This window comes from Strix uralensis, chromosome 18 (assembly GCF_047716275.1).
Source record: "Strix uralensis isolate ZFMK-TIS-50842 chromosome 18, bStrUra1, whole genome shotgun sequence".
Classification (NCBI taxonomy): Eukaryota; Metazoa; Chordata; class Aves; order Strigiformes; family Strigidae; genus Strix; species Strix uralensis.
In genome coordinates this window covers 13,826,306-13,849,701 of record NC_133989.1, presented here as the reverse complement: position 1 = coordinate 13,849,701, position 23,396 = coordinate 13,826,306, and the positions used below count along the sequence as shown (strand labels likewise).

Sequence of the window (23,396 nt, the reverse complement as noted above, 5' to 3'; positions counted from 1 at the left end):
GGTTTTTTCCCTTCTCTTCTGGTTGAAGGTTTGTCGGAAGAACTGTCTGAATGACCCCTGAAGCCTTCTGCACAGGGGCTGAGAGATGGGGCAGAGGAGGGGGCAGTGCAGGTGAAGAAGCAGGAGGACAGCAGTGTTGCATGTTCCTATCCTTCATACGCTTACACCTACTTACTTGGGTAGTCAGTATTTCTTCTCCGTTTCATGATATCTGGAGATGCTTTCTAAGGTGTATCAGGTCAGGTACTGTGCATCACTTTAAAAGGTTTTCATAAATTATCACTGTCAATGTCCTTAAACAGCACTTCCAAAGGCATGACAAACCCAACGCTATTATAAATACACTATGCCTCTGTTTCCTTAAATAGATTTTTCAATGAGCCAATGTTCAGAAACATGGGTGTTACTAATGCATTAGCCTCTCAGTTTCTTACAGGAACTGGGCATATAAAAAACTGTACGGTAGCTTTAGGATATGTGACAATACCACAAGGAGGTAGGTATGAAAGAGACTGTTTCATAATTCCACTGTAGCAGAAAAGAAAAATCTTCATTCAAGACATGCCTGAAAGTGCTGCTTCAACTTGGCAAAGTACAGAAAGTTTCCCAGTATTTTATGCAGCACACGTAGAGCGTGTATGCACGGACTCCCTAATGCAGTTGGCCATATGACTCCCTTTTTACTGTAAAATGGTGAATATCCTCCTTTGCATGCTGCTCAGCCAGCTCGAGGGTGAAGTCTTATCGGGCATGGTTTTTGTAGGCCACCGTGGTACTTAAAGCACCTTTGACCAGCCGGGCTTGGAAAGTGGCCTTATTTCAGTATTCATTTTATAGCCACCTCTGGACTTTGCTCACTGGTTTTGTAATTTCTGCAGGTGGTGTGTCTGTGGATTTTTAATGATAACCATGATGAGAGCAGAGTAACTGCTTAGAGGGGACTGGCTGGTGCAAAGGTTAATTAGTTTTTGTTCGTAGGGGCAACAAGTCTATTATACATCCATAGCATTGTCGTGCACTGTAAAGTTTTTGCCTGTATCAGTCCAAAGATTGATCTCCCTGTGTCTGTTTAAGACCATACAAAAATTAAGTCACATCTGTAAATTTGAACTTGTGATAATGGAAATTTTACTTGTTTTCCATTTTGATAATTTCAAGCTAGTTTCTAGCTTTGCGAAAGTGGAGAGTTAAAATGAAACCATGCTATCACCCTCTGAACCATTGCATCACTTGTAGGCATCACAACAGCTGCTCTTTATCTGAGCTCTTCTTTCAAGTAAACGTAATAACCTTTCTCATTCTTGGAGGCCATATATCTGCCTTTAGCACAAATTAAGTGCTTCTGTTCTGAAGAGAGGAAGAAAAACAGGAGGAGAAAAGAAAAGCCTTTGTGGTGGATTTGCCTGGAATCTCCAGAATCAATTATTCTCTTACTGCTATTTTTTAATTCTCACTCAGTTTAGTAATGGTAATCTTGATTCCTTGCTGTGTGTTTACTCGCATCCTCCTACAGATTCAACCTGTATGCCTGATAATCCCTCATATAAATTCTGGTCTGTCTTTCTTTCCAGGACTGCTTTGTTTTGCTGCTCTCTCCGCTTATAATATGGTTGAAAGCTTTTGGCTCTCATCATTCTTTCCATTCCTTTTGAGCTTTTTTAAGGAAATGAGAATGTCTCATTGTAGTCTTAAGCCTGTGCTGTTTGCAGTCTGCAATAACTGGAGGCGGAAAATTGGTGTAGTGACGTTATGTTTAGTGATACTATTGGTGGTATTCATTCTTTTAATGAATTACAACAAAGAAATAACCAAAGTGGAATCTGTCTTTCAGATTTGGTGAGCTGTTCCACTTTGTTGGCTTATGCAGAAGCACTGGCATCGTGCGTAGCTTTTTTTAGGCCCAGTGCTCTGGTATACAGTGCTGAAGGTTGCAAACTAGTGTGTCTTCCACAACCCATGCATGCAGCCAGCTGATGCACAGGGCTGTTGCTGGGTAGTGCTGGCTAGCCAGTATTCCGGATCAAGATGTAAAGCAGTGCCCTTCCACCCTTATCTCAACATTACCATTCTTGGAGGTACCTGTCTGCCCTTGTGTTTGTGTATCAGAGGCTATGTTTCAGAAGTATAGATATAATCAGGATCCGAAAACATTTCTACATGTAGAGATGCTTTAATAATTTGTAGGCCACTCGCATAGAAAGCACCATAAGAAAAAAAAAAAAAAAAAAAAGGAAATCATGTTTACAAGTGATTTGAGAATAACTGTCTTTTGAAAATAAGCCTCTAGGTCTATTAGGAAATTTTACATTCAGCATGCTGCCTGGCCATTATGTGCTACAAAGAAATTACTCTGAGCAGCTTATTTTAACTCATAATGACTTGGAACCCATTATTTTTCATTAATTTTTCTGGGTTAAATAATGCATTGAAGTTATTTTTCTGATTGGTTTTTGTTTCAAGAGTGACTTTCTACCTTAAAGGAGTTACATTCTTAGGTGTTAAAAATCTGAAGCCAAACCTAGTCTTTGCCCAGCTGACTTGTCCACTTCTGGGTTTTTCCTGTCATCTGGCCATGGCTGAACCTCCCATTACTTGTGTTGCCTGTCTCATTTTGTCCCTCCCTCATTTACACTTTCACTGCCTTTTTCTTGCCCCCAGGTGTTTGACCCAGCTGTTCTTAGAGCCATTTTGGTTGCTCTCTCTTCTCCTCCTGTTGTGGTATCAGATGCTCTTTCCCCTGTGCAGTGGTACATCTGCTGATGATTGTGGGTACCACTTCCATCGCAGGACTTTCTTCTTTATGCCTCGCCAGTTGGAAATCTCACATAAATACCCATCTTTTTCTCCTGGCTATGACTCTTTTGAATTCTTTTTCCTGTCAGTTACATTTTTTTAATGCAGTATTGAAATTGCTGGTTTAAATAAAGAACATTTCAAATTACAGTTTGTGAAACAGGTTTTATAGAAGAAACTTGTATTATCGGTCCTGCTTAGTTACATGTACTCAATAATCATTCTTTCCTGGATGTTCTTCAGTGTGCCGCCTCCACAGAAAAGGTCACTTTATATCTGGTGGCTTATTGTTTTCAAATAATATATCTGTGCATAAATTGCTGGGTGAAAGATTGCCATGCTATCTTTCACTTAGCTGCCGTTGCTGTTTCTCCCTCCATCCCTCCCTCCCCCGTCTGTGAGAGGTTGCGTGGTCTGATGGATTTACCACGGGGTGTCAGTCCAGGAAAGTCAGTTCCCAGCTCTGCTGCTGGGTGCCTATGATGCCAAAGGCATATCCTTAATCTTTCCAGATCTATAAAGTAAATAACATAATTTATTACTTACCTTGCATGAACATTAAGAGGATTTAAAGTACATATGAATATTGCTCTAGGAGTGTATAGCGCTATGTATGAATGCTTGCTGGTAAGTGGATGATTTTTCACTTTCTTAGTGTTTAGAGAAGGTTCTCCTCTTTAGTTATGACTGGCAAAAACTTGAGTTTAGGCTGTTGGAATCGCTTACAAACTATCTCCCAGCTCAAAGTAGCTAAACATGTCATCTCTTCCTTGTGGACAGAAACACTTTCAGCTGAAGAGATCTTCTGAAAGACTTAACTCTGGGATACAAATGGCAGCCCTCTATACTGAAATTAATTTGGGATTTCAAAACTCTTGCCCTTAAGTTATCAGCCACTGCAGGGCCAGTTTTAACCATGGTCTGAAGCAAGGAGGAATTGAAAATGTTGAAAGCCACAAGGAGCTGCCACAATATGAAACCATGCTTCCAGTAGTTGCACCTTACTGAACTAGTCTGGGCTTTAGGTATCTATGAATCCACAGCAGGATAGCCGGATTAGACCTTGTGTGCCTGCATGTGAGTTACAAAAAAACCCCATCAGTGCTTGATGGTCCACAAACCTGACTTCTCGTGGGCTGATGAGGCAGGCGACTCTGGGAAAGAACCCATTTGCCGCTGCTTTGCTCACTTTGCATCTCTGCAGCATCACCAGAACACCATCTCCTATGAACGTGCTGCCTGTAATGTGTTTTGTCTCACTGCAAGATGCTGGATCTCTGGGAGTCTTGAAAGGGTTGAAAAAGCAAAGTAAATTAGGTTGCTGGGAAAGGACTAGAATTTGAAATAGCTATGAATGGAACATGGAGTGCTGGGTGAGCACCGATGCCTGTGAAAGTCAGATTCATGCCACTGGTCAAGCTTCTGCGAAAGTGCGTTTTGTACAGTACATAAATGTATATCTCTGAGTTGCCTGGTCTAGTAGATAATGCAGAGATAGGGAGTCAAGGGACCTACAGTCTTCGCTTTCTGGCACTGTCTTCTGTCATTTGCCTTCCTTATTAAGTAAGTAAGCTTAGGGCAGAAAATTGTCCTACTTCATGTTAGTACAGTGTAATGGGGTCCTGGCCTTAGCGGGGGCTCTGGGTGCCACTGAAATACACACAGTAATAACAGTGGTGACCTGTTCTATATCCTATTATTCCAGTATTCAACTTTAGTTATGAGGAGCAATTTATTCCACAAAATGTGGTGGAAGTAACCACTAGAATATATGGTTATAGTTTAGTTTCTTTCCCTTTTAGTGTCAGTAGTATATAAACATTGTTTTTCAGAAAGGAAAGGATGGGCCCTCAAGTACAGTAGTGCAGAGCTTTCCAAGTGTGTTTAAAGACATTTGTATGAAATGGCCATCTGGGCAGTTTTTATGGGCTTTTGTGCTCAGAGGGTTTCAGATATGCCTGCATGCTGGTAGAGAAGCAAAACAGGAGCAGCAGAAGTCATCTTCTGCCACAACAGAAGTGTTCTCCTTACCTACAGCTGGTGGTGGTGCAGGTGGAAGTGTAAGCAACCATAGTAGATTTAAGCATCTACAAGGAAAATACACTAGAACAGAAGAAAAACAAGGGACTTTTGCGGTAATGTTTCATTGCAAAGCTTTAAGAACCCAAGACCCAGGAATTTACCGATACTGTCATATTATCAATTCCTAGGCACTATTAGCTGAGACAACTTACAAATGGTTGGACTAGTAGCCTAAAGGAATTGTTGGCCTTTGCCAAGATAGATAGAAAGAGTTACATAGAAGATTCAAGTGAATCAGTCACCACAGTGTGTAGGTGTCAGGATGGATAATAAGCTTTAATTCTCTGTTTAGAACTGCAGTAGCCTACAATGGGATAAGGAATATCGAATAAAAATACACTGACCACGCATTGCCTGTAGTAACAAGCAACAGCCTGGCAAAATCAAACCGATCTAGGGGATTAGAGGATGGAGTTGACAGCACATCCTCATTTTTTTTTAATGTGGCTCGCAATTCATGAGGGTATTCACATGATACAAAAATGAGGGGGGTCTGACTGTGCTGTTTGTGGTAGAAAACCATTCTCCAACACCTACTATTTAGGGTCATAGGAGTAACTGCAACTCAAGTGAAGGATAATTTGGAGTACTTCTGAGTTTCACTTCAAGCAAATAGAGTTTTAGCCATTGTCAGGGAAAAATTGTACCTTTATCATTTACTTTGTTGTGTGATAGTGTCAGGATTGCCTGTATGATGGTATATAGCTCACCTCTTGGTCAGATTTGCTCCAAGATTGTAAGAGATGTTGTCAAATAAAGATGGTAATATGTAACTGATACGTTATTTTATTTTCATGCTCAGGAGTCCCATTAGTGCATTTCAGACATATGAGCACAGAAGTTACCAGTGAACTCTTAACTGAATGGGAAAATTGGTGGATGCAGCAGAGCAGTAGAGTTGTCAGGGACAAAAAGCTGAAAATTACATGTGTGTTTGAAACAGCCGGCATTTTTGCTTGCTAAATATTGTGTTTTGCTGTGGCAAAATAGATTAACGGCTTAGCTGTAGGAAAAGAGAAATCATACTTTTATCACTGCGTGTGGTGAATTTTCTTGTTTTGCATTTACTGTGTTATTGTTCTATATATACCCTTCAAGATATGATGAGAGGAGAATATAACATTTTCTCCTAGATCAGATCCTCATCTCTGGAAGTCCATCAGCTAAGGCCCTATTCAGAACATATCAGAAAGCCCTGTATTCAGTTATATGGTTTGATCATGGTAACCATTAGGACTCATCCTTGCAGACAGAGATCTTTTAAAGCATATGCAGTCTAACATGTGGCAAATGGGCAAAAGAATAACCCAGTGAAGCTTTCTACTGTCTTGCCAACATATGGACTTGATTGAATATTGTCTCCCCAAGCTATTGACTTCATGAACAGAAGCTTTTCCTGAAGGACAGCAACACACAGTTGTTAAAAGAGCAAAACATTATGGTCTTCTGATGATAGCACTCTGTTTTCATCTTTGATTCCCCTTTCCTACTGTGTTTAAGCTGTAGAGGAAGACTTGACTGACTTGAACAGCAAAGGTGAAACCCAAGATAAGATTGTGATCTCATGTAACATAAATCTATTTAACTTCATTAAATGCAATGGTGATATTTTTAGGATTAGTTAAGTATATCAGAAATATAATAAAGATAGGCTTATTTAATCTTTAGAGTAGCCACAACTCAAATCTTGTGGGGCTTTCTAAATCAAGCTCAGTGGTTTAAGCTGTATCTGGAAAAATTCTGCACAGCAAGTAAAGTCAGGAGAGCTAAGGTGTATCATAAGCACTGTACAAATAGTCCCAGCAACAAGGGAGAAGGTAGCATTCTGCAATGGCCTCAGTTATTGCAGGTGCAAAAGACTCTTAAAGTCAGATCACGGCAAGGAATCATCACAGAATGTTTTGGGTTGGAAGGGACCTTAAAGATCATCCAGTTCCACCCCCCCTGCCATGGGCAGGGACACCTTCCACTAGCCCAGGTTGCCCAAAGCCCCGTCCAACCTGGCCTTGAACCCTTCCAGGGAGGGGGCAGCCCCAGCATCTCTGGGCAACCTGTGCCAGTGCCTCACCACCCTCACAGGGAAGAATTTCTTCCTTATATCTAATCTAAATCTACCCTCTTTCAGTTTAACACCGTTACCCCTCATCCTATCCCTACACCCCCTAATAAAAAGTCCCTCCCCACCTTTCCTGTAGCCCCCTTTAAGTCCTGGGAGGCTGCTCTAAGGTCTCCCTGGAGCCTTCTCTTCTCCAGCTGAACACTCCCAACTCTCTCAGCCTGTCCTCACAGGGGAGGTGCTTTGTGACCCTCCTTTGCACTTGCTTGAGCAGGTCCATGTCCTTCTGATGCTGGGAGTCCCAGAGCTGGACAGAGCTCTGTGTAGAGAAGTAAACGAAGAAATACTGTGCAAATAATGTTCCTCAATATGGTTTTTTTTTTTTTAAGTTCGTAGGCTTCACTCTTAAAAACCCAAAACTTTCAGATAGAAATTCTGTTGTCTTGCTGGGGCTGCAGAAGAGCTCATGCATGGAGTACATTAGATGATGCGGAGGGTGCTCTGTGCATTGGATTAATGCTTGTTACATGCATAATTGTAACCGTATGTTTCCAAAACCTAGGCCTCCAGTACAATGAGAAATAAAAATGTGTTCTGATTTTAGAAGAAAAAAAGTTTCTGCAAGTAGTATTATGGGATATTTTATTGCAAACTTTTACATTCTTTATTTCCATGAGTAAGGATTGCACCTCCACTTAAGCTATTTGAGATGAAAATTATAACTGCTATTAATTCTCCTGCTTCTGGGTGTATGCTGAGTGCTTCAGAAGAGTAAATTCCCCATTACGGTATAATATGGTAAAATATTAGTCAGTTACATTACACTGGGATTTTACACCCTATTACTGCTCTGAATTATCTGTCATTAGCTCTTATTAAAGGCAGATTTAGTTAGATGGACAGTTGTCTGTTGCAATTTGATAGCAAATATGTTGTTAGGCTTTCAAATGGATATTTAAAGTGGATCACTGCACGATTTTTCTACAAATTCTCTTTTTTATCTCCTCCTTCCTCTGCCTGAATCTTTTAAGGAGCTTCCACCCAGAATTCCAATGCAGTGGAACCAGAAAAACAAGTTGACAGCACGGTGAAAATGGCTGGAGTTATAGCTGGTCTGTTGATGTTTGTTATTATCCTCTTGGGAGCAATGCTTACCATCAAGAGAAGGTAAGTTTCTGCTTTGCTTCCATCTTTGACCTTCTGGCTACAGTGTTATTATTTCAAAAAGAAGAATGAAATTGGTAGAGAGAAAACATTCCATTTGTGTTACAGAGGGCAGCAGGTAATACCTATTAACGTAACGCTATCACTAAGAAGTTGAGGTGCCTGTTCTGGCAGATACTATATGAGCAACAAAAGAATGGTTGTTACTGCAAGGAGTTAATGATAAATAAATGATAATTAATAAGAAGGGATAGCTCATGGAGAAGTACAAAGTGATAATGAGGCAATGGAAGTAGGAATGTGAGCCTGTGCAGGTAGCACAACAGTGGTCTAATAGAAGATAAGAATTCTTTCTTAAGAGTCAAGAAAAAGAACGTCTTAAAATAATGTGATCATTGAGGAGACATACTTTCACACAGCAATTTCTTTGCAACCAGTGTTCAGCTGGAATATTACATCTTGCTGAGGGTTAGAATCTTTCCAAGAATTAGCTTTAGTTTACAGGGGAATGAAGCTTGGACAAATCATGTATGGTAATGAAATTTGTTCAAACAGTTTATTTTGTGTGATTTTTTTTTTTGGACCATTTGCACTTACACTTTGAAGAAGACTCTTGTTGTTTCCACTATTTTAAGAGCTCCATATTTGCAGTGTAATATACTGATTCAGAAAACCACTTAGGCAAGAGATTTTTTTGAGAAGAGGATGCATTTTGTATCTATTTTTACCAGTCACGTTTCTGAAGTGAACCCTACTTTTCAGCAGAAATTTGATCCTGATTGAAACAGGAGCTAGGTAGCCCGGCAGCCCCTTGTCTAGGGTACAGGTAGTATGACAAGTGAGAGCCTTGGTGATTTGACTTGGTCTGTTGCAGGGTATGCAGCTTTTCAAAGCAAAGTTCTGTTCCTTTGAGATCTCTTATCTCTATGACAAACAGTCACACATCTCCCAAAAATAAGAGCAGCAGTTAAATCTAGATATGATCTCCTCTATCTTAATCTGGAGCACACAGGCAAATGGAATAGCTCTGTGCTACAGATGCTTGAGTGCAGGGCAGAAGGACCTTGAGAGGATGGAGAAATGGGCTGATGGGGACCTCATGAAATTTAGCAAAGGCAGAGTCCTGCATCTGGGATGGAGTAACCCCATGCAACAGTACAGGCAGGTTTGCAGAGAAGGACCTGGAGGTCTTGGTGGACAAGTGGAACACAAGTCAGCAATGTGCCCTTGCAGCAAAGATCAACTGCATCTGGGGCAGCGTGGTTAGAGTGTAGCCAGCAGGTTGAGGCGAGTGATTATTCCCTTCTGTTTGCCATTGGTGAGATTGCTCTGGGCATACTGTGTCCAGTCAGGGGATCCTCAGTACAAGAAAGGCACTGATATATTAGAGCAAGTCCAGAGGAGGGTTAGCAAGATGGTTTAGAGGTAGAGAATCTCCATTCTTGGATAAATTAAAAACTTGACTTGGACAAGGCCCTGAAGGATTTTCTGCAAGTGAAACTGGTTTAAGCAGGAGGTTGGACTACGTGTCCTTTGATTAAGCCTTTCCAAATGAGGTAATTCTACAAAACTGATCGCATATGTACTGACTACTGTGAAATCCTATTGAATTAACTGAAGATGTGGGCAATCTAGATTTTTAATCCAACTTCTGTTGTTTGTAAAAATTTCAGATTTTGTGGACAAATGTGTATGTGTTTTAGTCACATGTACTGCAGTTTTGTTCAATGTTAAGCCCAAGCAGTATAGATGTTGCTGATTCCAGTCCCCTGGGAGCTTTTCAGTTCAGAAGCAGAAAAAAATCAGATGCCTCCAATGAAAAACAGAAAAAGGGTTTCAGCAAAAATAGAGTTGGGTTTCTGGTTTGGTTAATGCCCAGCCCTCATCCATTCCTGTTACCTTCCTAAAAGTTATTTAAGAAAAGCTTTTATTTTCAGCTTGAAAGATGAAACTTATAAGGAAAGCTGTCAGAGCAGTGCCCCATCTGAACATCCTGGTGTATTTCACAAGCTACTAAAAGTTGATAGCATTTCTCTCCCATAATGTATTATTATTATAAATCATGTATATTGCTGGGCAGAAAAGAAACAATGTTTTTTCGTGATGACAAGGAATTTCTTATTTGAGGAGAGTTTTTCTGTGGTATAGACTGCCAACAACTAAGTCAGAAAGGTAAGGATATTCTTATGAGACAATATACTTTAAAAATTAAGGAGGTAGTACTCATAAGCTCTGTATTTTCTCAAATATGGAGTTAAAAGCGCAAAATGGGAGGAACTTGGATGATTAGACAGTTTGTCATTGTATGTACGCTTACAAATGCTTCAGTGACAAAGAAGGAAGACAGTAAAACTCGTGATGGTTGTTCCTGTGTGAGAGACGTCTTCAATAGGTTTGGATCAAAGAGGAAATCCAAAAGTCAAATCTTCATTGCAGTAGACCATAGGTTCATTTTCAGGATTTGCACAGACAATGTTGATCCCCTGTCTGCATGCCATAGGTCAGAATTTCCGTAGTTGTCCATAATTTGTTTCATTGTATTTTCAGTCAGTTACGTGTGGTAGCATATCTCGCTACTTCATTCTCCAAAGGCCATTTTTTCCAATTTTCAGATTTCACATCAAACTCGTATTCCCAAACAGTCTACTATGTCTTTTGAAATGTAAATGTGGGACTCTTGCTGTTAAACACTGTGATTGCTGCCAATCTATTTTTTGTATAAATTTGAAAACAGGAAATTTCTCAGAGGTAGAATTATAGGCAAGTAATTTTTTTCTCCAAACACTATGGAAGAAATCTTCATTGTTCTAACTCTGATGAATGCATTGATATAAGATGTCTTGATACATATCAGTGATACAACATCTTTGCTTAATCTTCTGTCTTCCACTGGAAACTGGAAAACCAGCAAATGCCAAGTTATCAATATGTAGGAATTTTTCAAAGAAAAAAGTAAAAATTTACCATTTATTCAGATTATCAGGTTTTTTTACTCTTGTTTGTTCTTAAATGGACTCTACATATTTTCTGCATAATATAACAAACTTTTATTAGTGGTCAGGAGAAAATTTAAGAGACTATTATTGTTTAGTTAGGAGGTATATAAAATCAATGGATTCGAGCTTTTCTGATGTATTTTTAACTCAGGTAAGTAAATGATGGGGAGATCTATAAAGATCCAGCTTTTTCCAACATTTGATTCTTCTGAGGTTTTGGCTGTCATGACTGCAGCAATATAAGTTGATATCTCACAGACAGAGGAACACACACAAACCCAGAATCAAAAATACTCGTAATGCAGAGCAGGTTCTAGAAGCTGGAGACTGAGGACCCATTTGCTTGATATAAAAACTCCCAAGCTAGTGCTGACCAGAGCTGGCCCCCTAACACAGTGCACATCTGTAGAACTAGCCTGGTCCCAAAAGCATGGACAGAAGTTTGCGATATCTGGCTTTGCCATAGGCTCTGTTAACCTGGGCATCTTTCTTCAAAATTAAAATTAGAAAGGTGGTGAGTGGGAGTATTAGAAATATAAATTCTCCCCTTTGTCTTTCTAGAGCTGGAAAATTACATTTTCCTCTGTGTCGATCCCCACCTCCTAGTGCAAACAGCAAAATCACCGCAGTCTGTATCTCTCTGCCTGTTTGCTGTCATTTGCAAGGTTACCCACTGGAATACCTACTATTATAAGAAATAACCTGGCTCATCGACTTGAAAATCTTTTGCAATTTAGAAGCTATAACAGTGCAGAAAGAGTTTTTGGAGGCTTACTTTGTGTGTAGCACACCTCCAGCATCGCTGACAAACCTGCTGCTTGCATCGGTCCTGGGTCTCCCCTGAACAGGCACCACCAGTGACGTCCAGTTGAGGCTTGGAGCTGCATATGGACAAGTGTTCCCTAAAGATGAACTTAAGCCTGTCAGGCTCATTTAATTTGTAAACCAATGCGGATTGGGACCAGCTTTTATAAAAGGGAAAGGCTGCTTTGGACCACAGATTGATTTGAACTTCTGGAAGAGCACAGCTGAAAGCTTGCACTTGTGTGAGAGAACAGTTTAACAACAAAGTTCTCTTTCTATTCTACAGACAGTAACATTAGGAGCTTAGGCTCTTGCATTCAATTTTTGCATTAACCTTGCTTTAAAAACAGTTCCTCTTTTCAGTTCTCTAAGGCTAATGCCACAGTGTAGTCTTGCAAGGCAACAATGCAGAAAAATAATTTAATTAAACTTGAGGCTTTTTCTTCAAATGGAGCTGGAAAATATCACAGTGACATTTGTTCATGGTCCAGGGCATCATAGTTCATTGATAATAGTCACAGGAGTGGATTTCCCGAATGAAGCATTTTGTTAACCAGTGCAGCGAGCAAAGGAAGGAGAGAGAATAGAAGAGACAGAAACACTAAGAGAAGGCAGATACTGGTTTGCAATTTAGGCAAATCATCAGAAGCTGCTTTTTGTTTCTGTGAGATGCACCAAATCAGCCCACTTTTTTGAACCTTTCATATGCCAGGCATGAGCAAGGGTTGCCCAGTTGCTTCTAGTTTCAATAGGCCATACTGCAAAAACTCTAGCGACTTGCAAATTTCTGGGGACTGCCAATGTTTTATAGGGTTTAGTCATATATCTGAAGCTAAATTAAGCCAGCCAGAATGTTTATACACTGGAAAGTTTGGGTTTGACTTTACGTTTGTTATCTAAAGGTTTTAGTTGAACTCTGGGGTTGCCTAAAGTCTGTGACACTTTCTGTATGTGTATATCTATGTAAAAATTGTGTGTGTGTATATATAAATTTCTGTTTCAAATATGACTGTCTTACAGTATCTAAAATCAAAACCATTAGCAAAATTTGTTTTCTTGGTTTTGGGAACCCACTAGCTGTATGAGTTACATGTTTTCATCTCTAGTGTCATTATATGTATATGGACACAAAAATTGCTCCAACATAATTTTGCCTGTCAATTTACAGGTGGTGATCAGTGCCCACATGGATGCATTTGCCCACATAAGGCATCACCTCTTTCTCTCATTAATAGATACATACCTCATTTTTGTTGTATCAAAACATTGCTAATTCATTAACAAGCTTGTTTGTTTCTCCTTAATATTAGTTAAATATTTTTGTGTAATACAGGACTGGTTAGTAAAAACAAGCTGAAACAAGAAAAACAAGACATTTGTAAACTTCTTTTCTGGAGAAAATACCCTTTGACTTTGCCCCCTGAAAGGATTAAGTTTTGGTCAGTTCTGATTTCATCTGGACAGTTTTAAGTCTGGTGTAATAGTGACTTGTATTTCCCTGGAGTGAAGAATGTGACACTTTGCAGGCTTATGCGTTTGAGCGGACAAAGCCTCTACTGACCTCTTTAAGTGTAAGACTGAATAAATAGGATCAGACAGCCTGTCATGGGTGCACTGTAAATAAGTTCTTTAAACTGCTGTCGGTAGCAAAAAAGGAGATTTGGGGCTATGTAGGGTCTAGGATTAGTTTCTTCAATGAAAATTCAGCTCCTTGTTCTGGATTAGGATTTAGGTTGTTACCTTAAACTAATTAAATAAAACCCGAAAGCCTCTTGAGCAGAACATACGCAAGCTATAGGATAGAATTAACAGAGGGATATTTGCACATTCAGTGGCTTGTGTCCATATTTAAGGTGGACGATAGGCAGGGTTTTCAGGTTGTCCAATACATTCTAGGATCGGGTCATGTTTTGAGTGATCCATAACACTGATTGATTTTAGCATTAGTTTTGAAATATTCCTTAGGAAGTTGTTAATTTAGGTTGCATATTTGGGGAGAATTTGAGCCAAAATGGCCTGTCCGATTCCAAAATATGATCCTCCTTTTGTTTGTCTTCCTTTATTTTCTGTCCTTACGGAGTAAGTCTTTCTGAGCTTTCCTCTGCAGCCTTGAGGGATGCGCAGCTTTTTAATGAGAAGTAAGAGTCTCATGTGATCACGTCTACTGGGCAAGACATGAGAAAAGTACAGCAAGATGGTCAACGGTATAATTACAGTTGATAGTGCTGTGTGAAACCTGGCACTGGTCTATCAGAAGGGTTGGTTTAATGGAATAATTTTGAGGTTGTAGGGGGTTCAGCTGTGTGGGATCTCATTTTCCACATCCTGGTGATTTTTCCCTTTGCTTAGAGGTTCAGAGGAACTTGGAATTTCCCAGTGAAGCTCAGTGGCAATCACTGCACCTTAACTGATGCATTGCTTTGGTGTGTAGAATTTCTGGGTTTCAGGAGAACCATTATGTTAAAAATACATTCAGGCGTGTCTTGGAATTGGTGTCATTCAAATAACTTGGCGTAGATTAGAAATCTGGCCAGAATTTCAGGTTTATAGGAAGGGCCACCACCAGGCAAAACATGTCATTTCAGATTAATCCTCTTGAACGTCTGTAAGTCACTGTCCTTTACTCAAGCGTGTGCATAACAAAGAGGGTGATTGCGCACAGAGAGTAACTGCGCTGAATCTGGTTTCCACGTGTGCTTACGAACGTTGTGTTCAGAGTAACTATAAAAGTGAACACTGGAACCCTGCATTTATACTTCTCAGTACTTCCTAGTATTTGTAACGTCTTCAAGGATGGGATTTTGAAGTTGTGCAGTAGGTTGAAGTTTGTGCTTCATTGGTTTTCCCTGTCTTGACCATAGCTGCTGCTTCTGAGGCTCCCTTGTGACTTGCTGTTAATCTGTAATAACGTGTTCTAGATCTGTTGTGAAACGGCCGTTTCAGAGAAACCCTTTTCCAGTTATAAAAGGGAAGACATCACCTCTTCAGTTATAACTGATTGCCGAGTCTTGTTTTGTGGCGCTCCTTAAAAATATATCAAAAAGTTCTGAAGTGTATTGTTGAAAAACTATAATAGAAAATGCTTAATCACAGTGACGCAGAAAGCTAATGCATACCTCCAGTGATCATCTATAAATATGTCGTGATGCTTGAATTTTTAATGAACTATTTGCATTTCAGAGTTTGATGAAGCTTGATTTATCATTACACAATTTGCTCATTGTCTAAATATTCCAAAATTGTGGTGTTCTTACATTGTCACTTTCCTATTTATTGTTTTTTTATATTAATAGCCCTTACATATTTCTTTCCATTCCAAAAATCTCAAAGCACTTTACAGGCAAAGGTAAGTCTCATTGTTACTGACATGGCAAAGTTAAAGAAGAAAAGGTGAGGGGATTTATTCACAGTGACACAAGTCAGAAGTCGGTAGCAGAAGCAGAAACACAACCTGTGTTACCTGTCTCCAGCTCAGTATCCGTTCCTCACCAGCGTATAGCTCCTGAAAGCAGTGTAGGAGACTCGTAGCTCAGTACAAGAGGCAGCCCAAATACTGTGTTTATTGAAAAAAATCTTGGAGTTCATATAAATCTAATTATGTGTTTTTCTTTTTTTCTCCTTTTGGATATTTTGTTTATCTGTCTGGCCGGCGATTTTTAGAAGAAATGCATATTCCTACTCCTATTACTTGTAAGTACTTGGCTGGGAATGACGTTTCTTGAGTGTACTCACCCTGTGGTAATTTTGTGCTTTGTCATATTCTTTTATTTTACCACTTTTTACCATTCCATTTATCCTTGTGTTTTATTTTCTCCGTTTCACACTGTTATGTTTTCCCTGTTTTACCATTGCACCTATAACTGTGCCTGCAAACACAGAAATGTCTACAGATAGGTCAGTTATGGTTTATAGTTCTTCAAATGCTAATGGACAAATACAGAGTGTCCCAACTGCACCTTTTTTAATTGTCTATCGTATTTAGCCAGACTGCAGGAAAATTCACACCTGAAAGTTATTGTTGGGAATTTCTCAGCCATGGATATAAGCTTTTTAAAAATGTAAGGTTTCTCACAACTAGGACTTAACATTATCTCAACAAATATCCCTGTTCCTGGAGTTGCCAGGTTCTGAGTGTCAGTTTAGACCGTTAGATGATGAAGTGGTTCAGATATTCAGATCTAAATCACCTGTCCAGTCCTAATGACAATGCTGCATAATTAAGGCAGTTGTTAAGGTGCATGAAAATTCTTCACACATCAGTACTTCCAGAGCCATCTGTTGTCTAAAGATCAAGGGGCTGGAGAGTAATCAGGGCCAAGCTGTTTCTGTCATGATAATAGTTGTCTGAAGATCAGGAGGAAGAGAGGACTGGGTCAATGATCTGAGGAGAGTCCTAGAGAATTGAGTTGGATGCCTTTGCTGCCACCAGAGGGTTAGGAGGGATGGAGAAGGCAACTGTGGCTGCTGAGAGAAACAGGTCTCCCCAGTTCATAACTGTAAATGCAGAGTAACTCCATTTCCTATAGCCTTCACACCAAGAATGGAATTTGACCTTAAGTAGTCAGATTTCAAGAGAAGTTTAACTGAGTGTTGAAGTAGGGGACAGTTTTAACACATAGGTGCTACTAGCTAGTTGCATTTCTTGGTACAACCTTTCCTCTTCTGCACATTTCTCATGAACTTCAGGAAAGTGCTCTCTGCACTCTTCTACTGTTTTGGTTCCTTCAACCACTCAGCACCATTGCCTGAAAAATTCAGTCCCCAGTTTTCCGTTACAATTTTGTCTCCTTCCAGCAGGCAGTATGTGGTCAGAATGTTCCCTGCTTTATTTTATTTTGAGATTTGTGTATTTAAAAAGATGAATCAACTTCTGAGCCCTGTGTGACCCCTTTTTACAGCTGCACAACAATATTGTTTTAAGCAGTCAGCTGAGGATTACTCTACTACAGAGACAGTAAGGGTATTATTAAGCAGTCCCTGTGCTGTCTTGTAATGGCTCTTGTGGATCAATATACTAGAAGTCTTTTCTCAAGGAACTGGACAGTGTCTCAGGAAAAGTGAAGAGACAACCTGTGGAGGTCACCCAAGCTCGAAGTTGCATTGAGCTTCAGCAGTAGCAGAAGCAAGTGCTTTAATAAGATTTAATAAGGCAGATGTACACCATGAAGCATATCATCAGGCACGTTTATGTGTTCATATCAGCCCACTGAAGCACTTGATGGAGATATAAGCTCAGGATACAGAAATCTTATATCTCCCTAGTACTGCACCCAACTTTTTTTGCAGAGAGCTCTGTGCTTATGGTGTCCCAGGTGCCCCATCAAGCATGACCTCTGCTAGCTGGAGCATCGGTATAGTAGAGGTAACACATATATAGTAATCACACAGTAAATACTTCCATCATCAGGCTGTGCATGTCAGCATTTGGCTTCAGATTGACATTTGGCCTGTCCCCTGATCGGGCAAAACCAAGCTCTGTTTGTTTTTTTTTGTTTTTTTTTTTCCCTGAACAATAGTCAAGGTACAAGGGATGTTCCAACAGTGAGGAAAGAAAGCAGGAGAATCCATGAAGGAGCGTATGATGAAGTTTTATTGAGTTTCATGTTTCAGGTTTCACGTGAAATAGGATGTTTCATTGTGATTGCAGATGAAAATCTTAAATTGCTAAGGACTGTGTAATTCTTAACCAAAGCTGATAGAAATTGCTACAACCTCTTATGAGCAGAGAGATTTGATTTAAGTTTATTTGAAACATGAAATCAGAGCAGCAATATGTGTATATATATATTTTTAAGTAGAATTGGTTTCTATGCTATGACCTTGTATGAATGTTTTAGTCCTGAAGCAAAATTCAGTTGGATGCATTGCCAGTATTGAAAAGTAGATTCTCAAATAGATTTGCTGGCAGACCTTTAAAGCCGACCATATGGACTACATCACTTTATTTTTAGTTTCAGTTTCTGGACTTCAAAGTTGTGCTTCTTAGAGTAATTCTCGTCTGCTTTCAGATAATTCCTCTCAACTCTTTGTCATCTGCTATACTGGCATTTCTTCTTGTTAGGGACCAAAATCTCCAACCCTAACTCTTCTCAACTGTTCTTAACCATACGTCTATTAAAGTCACGAAGACTTATATCATGTTTTTTACAGAGATGAGCCATAAGTGTTGCAGTAATCTTTAGACTGGAGTTCTGCCTTCAGCCTGTCTTGTGTTCTGCTGCAATCCAGGACTGTAAAATCTGATTCTGTAAGATGGTTGAGTACTTGCAGCTTCGGTGAAACAGAAGTCAAAAATACTAATTTGTAAGAGCAGCTCTTTTAGCCATTGTGTGCATACATAGTTATGGGTAAATAGTTACGGGATTTTTGTATAGCAGCACTTAATTAAAAACTTCCTACAACATACAGGAAGGGATATTATTGTGGCTGAAAGAGAAGGCTGTAAAGATCTTTAACATGCTTTAAGTGGAAATACAAATCCAGGAGGCCTCTATTCCTAACTTGCTAGGTCATCGTGCAGGATTGACATCATTTTATGTACTTCTGTTTACCCATCATTAAAAGTTAGTTGCTTATGATTTGAGATCCTTGAACAGAAAATGGTTTTGTGATGGGAAGAGAAGGACGTGGAACTAGGAGCTCCTGTCCTGGTGCACTCACTGCATCACTGTCGCCAGGGTGATGCATGAACCTTTTCAGGGGAGTTACTCTGTATTTACACCAATACAAATGTTGTCTAAGGTTTGTACAGAATTGCCAGCTCTGTCACATTGCACTTAAGTTTAATGCACTGTAAGATACGATGTGCAATGTAAGATAGCAACCCATCCACATCTGAAAGTTTTTGTTCCTTTTCCTAGCTGAAGCTGTAAAACACAGACAGCAATTCATCCGGTTTAAAGGAGGTTTTGCATTTAATGACAGACACCTCTTTTGCAACAGTATTTTCAACCGCAGCAAGCCCTATCAAGGCTTTCTTATTTCCTCACCAGGAAAAGGAATTGAGATGTTTTCTGTGTGGGGGTTGTTTTGTTTTGTTTTGTTTCTTTCTCCTGGGCTGGGTAATGGTTGCAGAATGAAATTTAATCAAGAGTGGTATCAGACCAGAGGAGTATTTCTGGAAATACATAGATTCGTGTATGTGTTACAAGCACTCAGTTTAATGTTATTTATAAGAAAAGGGCACTCAATGGCCAATATGTTGTTTTCCTTTTTCCCCTGAACTGGGCAGAGTACTGAGGATGCAACTGCAATGCAGGAAGCCCCTTCAGCTCCCATCATAATTTCATATCAATTTTAATTGTGGTGGTGGTTTCAGTTTCTATTCACGGGAGAGGTTCTGTCAGAGGTATTCAGCTAAATTTATGTTGCATCTTCTGAAATAACAGAGTTTGTGCTGAATTTATTTCCACCGTCTGTGGGACATTTGAAAAGAAATAAAACATTATTTTATTTATAGGCATACTTCTGTATAACCATATACATACATAAATATCTCCATATATTTCCATGGATGGTGGGATCTGCCTGCACAGGTCAGCTTGCTAAATCAGAATTTTAAGAAGAAACTGGTATCTCATTAGATGCTGGAAAAACAGAATCACGAATCAGTGGTTATGCCAGTCTAATGAAAGCAAATGAAAAAAAATTATAATTAAAATCCAGAAAGTAAGGGAGATTTTATTTAGAACATGTCTGTTTGGTGATTGCAAGCCTAAACTTTGCAGAGGGCAGTGTTTGCTGGCTGTCTGTACCAGCATATACTTACACTGTATGGCTCTTACCTGCACCTGTCTTTGAAATTTATATGGTTGTGAGTAAATGTCCTCCACAAATAGTGATTAATTTGATCAAGTAAAGCTTAGAGAGCGCAGCCCTACCTACATTTTTCAAGATTCCGTGTTTGTAGACACACAGTACAAAATATTCAGAGCACCTTTTGACTTTTATCTATGTTACATCATTTTCTTGTGTCAGGTAATGTTTGCTTTGTAAGTAAAAGTGGTGCAGCTGGTCCTCACTCTTTGCTTCACCTTTACCCTTGTGAATTAATTCCTTCTGCTGCTGCAATAACCTGCGCTGCGTTTGGCTTCACCATGGCAGGTGCTAAAAAAGTGCAGGTAAACCTGTCTACGCTTGCCTGTAAGTGGAGGATTTGCCCTTATAGTGACTATAAGAAGCAGTAAGCTGCCTATGTGCTTAGGCCAGAGAATATTTCTCAGCTCTGCGTGTGATGAGCTGCAGTTTTAGGCAGGACCATGGGAGCACAGAAGGGATACCCCACCTGTGAGGCTGCCAGAAGCCTGTACTGCTTTTAGCTCTCATTCCTCTTGCTCTCTGTGTAAAGACTCCTAGTGACCAAGGTTTCACAGCCTACCTGCCCACTCAGCTTGAGAGATGGGCAGTGTCTACTGCATAGAGTTTTCCCAAAGTTTAAAATGAACTGCCCTTCCTATAGCTTAACCCCATTGCTTTTTTCCCAGCCCCTGTAGACAGGGAGAACAGTTTCCTTGTGGTGTCTTTTCATATGTTTGAAGACCTATCAGCCCTATTTAATTTTCTTTCCTCTAGATTACAGATTCGTATTTCCTTTGGCCTTTGCTTGTAGGTCACATTTTCTAGATTTACCTTTCTTGTTCTGCCTTTGTATGTGTGCCTTTGACACCCATCTTATTTCAAGTGCAATACTGCAGCAGAGGCCTTACTGATCCTTGGTTGGAGCAAAAGGATTACCTGTGGCTTGCAGACCTTAGTGCCATGTATAATCCCTCCCTTATTTTTACACCAGCATGAAAGTGTTCTTCCAAATTGAGTTTGTGATCTGCTACGGGTTTAGGGGACAGAGATCCTTTTCAATAGAACTACTGTTTAACCAGTGCTCCCAGTTGGGTATTTGCATGGCTGATCACTGCCTGCCTTAAATTTGTGCAGATTTCATCATAAATAATACGTGTGCTCCTAGCAGGCTGCTGCGCACAAATATCTAAAAAGGAATTGTATTTTGTAGCTTCCTTAAATTGCTTATTGAAAATGAGGGCAATATGCAATTCCTGTCTGTAGGAGGAAATTTCATGTTTAACTTACGTGATCTATACCTAATGTCTAAATTACCTGTGCATGCAAATCTACATTATAGTGTATATAATCCATCCTTGTGAAACATCTAAAATTAAATCTGTCAACGTACAAGAGCTCTTTAAGAGTGGCAGTTACAGATTTAACATTCACGCATGTAAAATTGATATAAAAAGTTAGAGATGAGTTTGAAGCTGCGTTTAAAATATAATCCCTGACGTTTATCCGGACCTCTGCAAAACAGGAATCTGATCCTGCAGATACTTCTAACTGAAAATGTTGCTTGAGCTTTTGGATTAATGCCCATGGCAGTAAATGCTTTGTACTTGATACTAAGTTTGCATTCCTTGACTGTTAAACTGGAACTCCCACAATTTTGATATAGTGCTTCAGCATTTTATATCTATTCTCTGATAGCAGTAGAAGTTTCCAAAATAGCTGAATCAAATCTCCATCCTTTTTTTATTTTTTTTCCAAATTCACACTTACTTTAGGTTCACTGCCAATAGTTCTTATCCTTACTTTAGTTGGGTTAGCTTCAACTGCCTGATTATACAGCTGGTTTCATTTTTTTATTCTGCTTTGAGCATCTTTCTGTCTCATCCCTCCTGTGTGTGTATAGTGCCTGTAAACATCATCTCTTCATTTACAAACCCTCTTGAACTGAAAAGGGCAACCCAGTAACCCCCATCCATGCACCCCTGTTTTCTTCTTTGCACATTTTCCTTACACTTAAATGTAAAATGGCCATTAATATCACCTTATTCACATTTTGACATTTCAGTCTCTTCACCCTGTGTTGACTGTATCAGACTCTTCTTCCAAATATCTGCCCGGTCCTTTATTTCTTCCCCTTCTCAACTGCATAATGCATGAGACGCAAAGTGTCTTCTCGGTGCCTGGTGACAGACGGTGCTGGGTACGCGCTGGCCCGCAGCTGGCCCGTGAGTGACACTAATACCCTGATAGCAGCTTCATCCGGGTGTTGCAGTGGTTGTGTTTAGGGGAGGCTGGTCAGTGAGGAGAGCAGGAGCCGTGTCACTGATGCAGCTTGTCAGTGATGCACAGAGATCTCTTGAAGTGCCCTATTTTTGGAAACAGCATTTCCAGATAAATGCTTTTCCAATTCCAAAGACATTCTGACATGCTGGGAAATAAAACTCTACCTAGCTGTGGGTTTAAGTCACATCCCTAACATTCTAGAAATTGCTAGTCATTTGATTTTATAATCCTTTCGATGAATTACAATGATGGTAAGGACCAAATAGGCTTAGTCCTGTGCTGCCACTCTATCCAGACACGTAACGGAGGCAGAAAAGGCACATTTAGAAACCGAGAGCCCCCTTGATGTGTCTGGCAAGCTTAGCTCTGAAATCCTCAAAAGAGATCTGTCTTCCTTTTCCCTCTAAATTTAGATGAAGAATTTTTACATTCTTGGAATAGAGAGGGAGAAAGGTGGAAATTGATAACATGCTGTTGAAAGAACATGGTAACGTTTTCAGATGCAGAACAATTTTCTGTGTGGCTTCTCTCTAAACGTGCATAAGCATTAGCTGGTCCACCTGTGAGCAGCCTGGTTTGTGTGTGCGAGTTAGATTGAGAACTTTAAACTCATGTCACCTTTTCTTTTTAGGCATTCAAGCCAATGTTTTAGGGGCCTCTCTGTCTTCTACAGGACCAGGTAGAACTGCTTTGCATAGGGCTTTTGTAAGCAGGCCTGTGGGGACTAATGGGCTTGGGTTTGGGGTTATTTTTTCCTGCCTAGCACATGCAGAAATGTTATTGCTCATTCACCGAAAGAGAAAATGAGCTTGCCAGTTCCGGCTCTTTGCAGCTTGTTGGCATCCCTGAAAAGATACCAGGCAATGGGACTTACAGATAATGACTGCCACAAATAATTTAATCTGGATCTAATAAGGAAGTCACCCTTTTTGACTCACCGTTTTTAAACGTCAGTAGTGGTCGTCTGTAATGGCTCACCCCAGCAGTCCAGAGTGCTTGTTATTAAGGACTTTGGCATTTTGGATTAGTGTTTCCCACTGAGAAATTTTAATTCCTGTGGCCAAAGAATTCACATAGCCATGTATGATTAGCAAATCTAAAGGATTAAAATAACCACCCAGCAGGGTTAATACACTTCAAGACTATTGTTGTTACCTCAGGTACCACAGCACAAAAAAAGGGGGCTCCCATGGCTGCAGCTCATAGTTAATAAATCTGACTGTGCTAACATTGCTGAACACTGGAAGCAAAGCTTTTAACATCATTAAATGCCAGCTTTTTGCTTCATCACTCAAGGACAGTTTCTCTGTTTGCATCTTCCTCTGCAGAAGTGGATATGCCATGGAGATTTTGTGAGATCTAAATATGCACTCTGTAATTACGTACCCAATTTGAATAGCTATTGGGTTGAATTGAAACCACTA

The 23,396-nt window shown here is 39.9% G+C and overlaps 1 protein-coding gene across 9 annotated transcripts in view; it reads left to right on the top strand.

Annotated features, from left to right (window-relative positions):
- The window catches only part of PTPRT (protein tyrosine phosphatase receptor type T), a 473,479-nt gene that overhangs the window by 387,515 nt on the left and 62,568 nt on the right, over window positions 1–23,396 (top strand). For 7 of the 9 annotated variants that reach the window (XR_012631402.1, XR_012631400.1, XR_012631401.1 and 4 more), the window contains exons 14-16: window positions 7,963–8,098; window positions 15,556–15,585; window positions 22,604–22,651. Coding sequence is in view for 6 of the 9 variants with exons in the window: in XM_074888114.1 (XP_074744215.1) it covers window positions 7,963–8,098; window positions 15,556–15,585; window positions 22,604–22,651 (214 nt within the window). In the remaining 3 variants the exon portion in view is untranslated. The remainder of the gene's footprint in view (window positions 1–7,962; window positions 8,099–15,555; window positions 15,586–22,603; window positions 22,652–23,396) is intronic. The other 2 variants (XM_074888115.1, XM_074888113.1) reach the window with 1 other exon arrangement.